The following is a 4,241-nucleotide window of genomic DNA, read 5'->3' as shown; positions in this document are numbered from 1 at the left end:
CTGTTGTTGCTTCTTGCACCTCGGCATCAGTTCAGCCTTCAGGATGAAATGATCCTGCTGCTGCTGCTGCCGCCGCAGCTGCTTAGAAAAAAAACCCGCCTGCCAAGCCGTGGAACAAGTGCGCCTCCCTTCCCTGCTGTTTAGCGTATTCATAGTTAGGGGTTTGGGCTCGGCTGTTTTTTATAAAGGCATAGCAGCTCTCAAGTTGATCAGTCGGCTCAGGAAACTTCTGGTGGAGAAAGTACTGACGTCCAGCCTGAAGGGAAACGAACGATTTTGTGTAAAGAATTGCTTTGCTCCTGCAGAGGACAATAGGCTATCTCTGGAAAAACAGCACACATATTTTAAATTGCTCATTTTAATGCTTTTTGCACGGTGCACAACTCAAAGTCTATAATTAATGTTTTTTTAATAGATAGTCACACTCTTGGATAAACACTTGGCTTTAGCTTTAAAAAGCGGATTATCTGACTGAGTCATTGTGTTCATTAGACCAGTCTACTTTTTCCCCTCCTCTTCGCATTTGAGGTTTATGCTGTAACTGAAGAGAACACCAACAATGATTCTGAGTCTTTGCCTCTTGGTCACATTTATCTTGGGGCTGTCCGGATGTTTGGGTTCATACGTGCCATGCGAGCCCTGTGACGACAAGGCGCAGTCCATGTGCCCTCCGGTCCCGGTCGGCTGCCAGCTGGTCAAGGAGCCGGGCTGTGGCTGCTGCCTAACATGCGCCCTGTCTGAGGGACAGGCGTGCGGCGTTTACACCGGGACCTGCGCCCAGGGCCTCCGCTGTCTGCCCAGGAGCGGGGAGGAGAAACCCCTGCACGCCCTTCTCCATGGCAGGGGACTGTGTACCAACGAGAAAGGATACAAACCTGCGTACCCATCCCTAGGTAAGACGCGCACTGGCTGCCTGGATGCATGCTCGGGACCAAACAGCAACTTAAAATGAGTGCAGCTATAAGCGCAGCATTGTAAGTGTTCTGTCAGAACAGCCACTATGTAGATCAGTGTTTAACATCTTGTCCCATGCGGTGATGCACTGAAGCGTGAATAAGCCCAACAGTCATTCACGACAAATTCAACAGTTACTCAAACAGTTTACGTTTTGATTCTATACATTTTGGCTGCCTTATTTTAGAACCCTACGTGATTCCCTCTCCTCCAAAAGACCCGCTGTAGCTGGCAGACCGTTTGATTGACAGATGGTTTGAGGTGCCATCTGATTAACTGTTATCCACTGCCTGCAGGAGCTTATTCCTCCCCTCTTCTCCAGTCTTTGCGGGGATACAGCCGGCAGTAAATGCGCCTTATGGCCTCAGCATACAGCTTTAGGCTGCGCATAATGAATTTTCAAAGTAACAACACGGGCTGGACGTTGTGCCTGGTGCCGGGGAAGACCGCTCCTCCGCGGTACGCACGCACATGGTGTGTCCTTACGCACGGTCTGGCTTGTCGTGCGAGACAGCGGCTGCCAAACTGCGGTTTTGCAAAATCCAAGAGTGGTTGAAATTGATCAAGTACAAAGATTTATAGACTATAAATGATTAAATTGTCCTCTGTTATGAGTTTTGTCCGTCTGTGCTTTGGACCGTTGCGGGACAATAACTTTATGAAATGGGTTCTGTGAGCTAAAGGAGAGCTTATTTATGTAAGGAATATTGCGAGGGGGACGTGGAAACCTCGAAAGTGGAGCTTATCCTGCAAATTGCCACCTTTAATTTCCAGAACCTAACAAGTGTCTTGTCAAACCCCATGATTTTCTATCCTCATGCCAGAGCGCATTCGGTCTTTTATTTCTGTCTGTTGCGCTTTTTTAATATCGTGGCACCTCAATATTTTGGTTAAGTCAGTGCAAAGAAGGAGATTATAGATTGTATGGCAAGGAATGTGATGCCACTCCACCAACTTCAGTTCTTGTTAAAGCAGTATTTAGATAGATTTAGACTTCAGGCTAACCCTAGGGTGGTGTTTAGAGTCGGATTACTGCTAAATCTCTATGCATGAGAGACAGAGAGAGAAGAGAAAGACAATCTGAAGGAGAAGCCTACAGTATATAACCTTGAATCATTTAAGACATCTCTTATTGTGTCAAAGAGGTCTGAGTTTTAGTAACTTGTCAGTAACTAACCTCAAAGGTTTTGACTGTCAGCCTCATACTATAGAATAAGATACCAGTGCGGCCATTTGGGCCGTTGACAGAGTCATTAGGCTGTTTGCCTTCATCTCTCCTCTTAATGACGTTAGAACAGAAAGTGGTCTGTGTCCTAAACACACCCAACAAACCTTGTGTTTTCTGAAGCACTGATCACTGACGGAGACGATGTACAAGCGTGTGTGTGTGTGTGTGTGTGTGTGTGCGTGTGACAGAGAGAGAAAGTGTGAGTGTGTCTGCTCTCACGTATAATTGGGCGGGGCTGTGTAGGTGTCTGCCTATAGTGTGTGACTGTTGTGAGTGATGAGACCTGGGGCAGTTTTGTGACGCTGATTTTGCACACAAACACAAACACGCATGAAGCTATTTGACTTCTTTTTTTGGCCCACAGAGGTAATCAAACCATCTTGTCTTGCCTTGGGCAGTGAGTTACTTGCATGGGCACTCAGTCATGACGCAGTGATTCAGCAAAATGCCTCCGGCCCCGTCTTTCCTCTGTCAACCAGTTTTGAGGATGGGAACTGTTGAGATGAGCTTCTGGTTTCCTGTGGTGTGGGGTTGCAGCTGTCTGCCTGCTGTACCAGCTGAGCAAGACAAACACAGGCAGGAGGAGCTCAAGTGTCTGCCAAACTCAGGAAGCCATGAGAGCTGCAGTCTACTAAATACTGACTGGGGCAGCCAAACAATAGGAGACATGGATCCTTGCAGTCTCCCACACCCCCTTCTCTCCATGCAAAACAGAACTCTGGCCATCAGCTGCATCTCATGTCAAGGCAGTGAATTAATTCATACTTTGCTCTTGTATTGTGGTCTCTGGAGTTGCATGGATTGTAATGCACAGGAGGTGCTGTGTTCTTTGGGGGCACTCAAATTTTGTTAGCCCCTTACAAGTGAATCAGACTGTGGAAAGACTGCCAACAGATATGACAGATATGGCAGCAGGCCCTTCGTCCTTCAAGCTTCTGAAAGGGCCTTATGTTTTAACAGGTTGCTCTGTGCCAAGAAACTGTTATGGTTTAGTCCCCCTCACCAGGAGGGTGAGGGAGAACTGGGGTTGGACTCAAGATGGCTGACCCAGGTGCTAGTACAAAAAAGGTGGTTTAATGGAATAAAAACAACATGACAACATAACAGGGTCCATAATACATACAAGGGAAGGGCAGTGATGACTAAGGAGACCCCAAAACAAACACAAAGGTACCAAGTCCATGCATAACAAAAAATGTCCAAAACGACAAAGGCACAAAACCATGTCCACAAGTCCTAAAAGAAAATGAGGCCCCTCTGGCGCAGGAAGCAGGGCGGCCTCATCGGCGAACCCCTCTGGGGCAGGAAGCAGGGCGGCCTCATCGGCGAACCCCTCTGGGGCAGGAAGCAGGGCGGCCTCATCGGCGAACCCCTCTGGGGCAGGAAGCAGGAGAGCGGCGGGGTCGGCACCGACCCCCCCCAAGACCAGAACAGGAAATGAAACAGATGTGGCTTGGGCTGCTGGGGCTGTGGAGGCTGCTGAGGGGCTGGCTGGCGTCAGTTGGCCCTCCTGCTCCACCTTCCTCCAGGACCACCTGGACAGAGGGCCAACCGAGTACCAGGTGAGGGTGAGGAAGAAAAACTGGTGGGAACTGGAGTGGGCTCAGGGACAGGAGACAGAAAAAAAGAACCGAGGCGCATGGAGAGCAAAACCGTCTGTGGAGGTGAGGGCTTGGGTGCAGCCTCAGGAAAAGAAAAAGGGGAAAACTTATGGTAAGTGAGTTGCCGGTAGATGTCCTGAGTTTCTGGGGAGCTAAGGTAAGTTTTTGTGAATAATGACCGGGGCTGATTCATACTATGGCTGGGGAATGAGGATGAGGGAAAGCTAGCACCTGAGCCAGCTGAGTCCATTGTTGGCCGGAGCATTCTGTTAAGGTTTAGTCCCCCTCACCAGGAGGGTGAGGGAGAACTGGGGTTGGACTCAAGATGGCTGACCCAGGTGCTAGTACAAAAAAGGTGGTTTAATGGAATAAAAACAACATGACAACAAAACAGGGTCCATAATACATACAACAAGGGAAGGGCAGTGATGACTAAGGAGACCAGGACGGTAAACACA

At 48.8% G+C, this 4,241-nt stretch overlaps 1 protein-coding gene across 1 annotated transcript in view; it reads left to right on the top strand.

The window, feature by feature from the left end:
• The first annotated feature begins 205 nt into the window (after nucleotides 1–205).
• The window catches only part of igfbp5b (insulin-like growth factor binding protein 5b), a 14,967-nt gene continuing 10,931 nt past the window's right edge, over nucleotides 206–4,241 (top strand). Inside the window, exon 1 of the mRNA XM_020621643.1 lies at nucleotides 206–893. Coding sequence (XP_020477299.1) covers nucleotides 560–893 — 334 coding nt within the window. The 5' untranslated portion in view covers nucleotides 206–559. The remainder of the gene's footprint in view (nucleotides 894–4,241) is intronic.

This window comes from Monopterus albus, unplaced genomic scaffold (genome assembly GCF_001952655.1).
Source record: "Monopterus albus unplaced genomic scaffold, M_albus_1.0 scaffold263.1, whole genome shotgun sequence".
NCBI classification, from domain to species: Eukaryota; Metazoa; Chordata; class Actinopteri; order Synbranchiformes; family Synbranchidae; genus Monopterus; species Monopterus albus.
The sequence above is the reverse complement of the archived record's forward strand: the minus strand, read 5'-3'. Positions and strand labels throughout refer to the sequence as shown.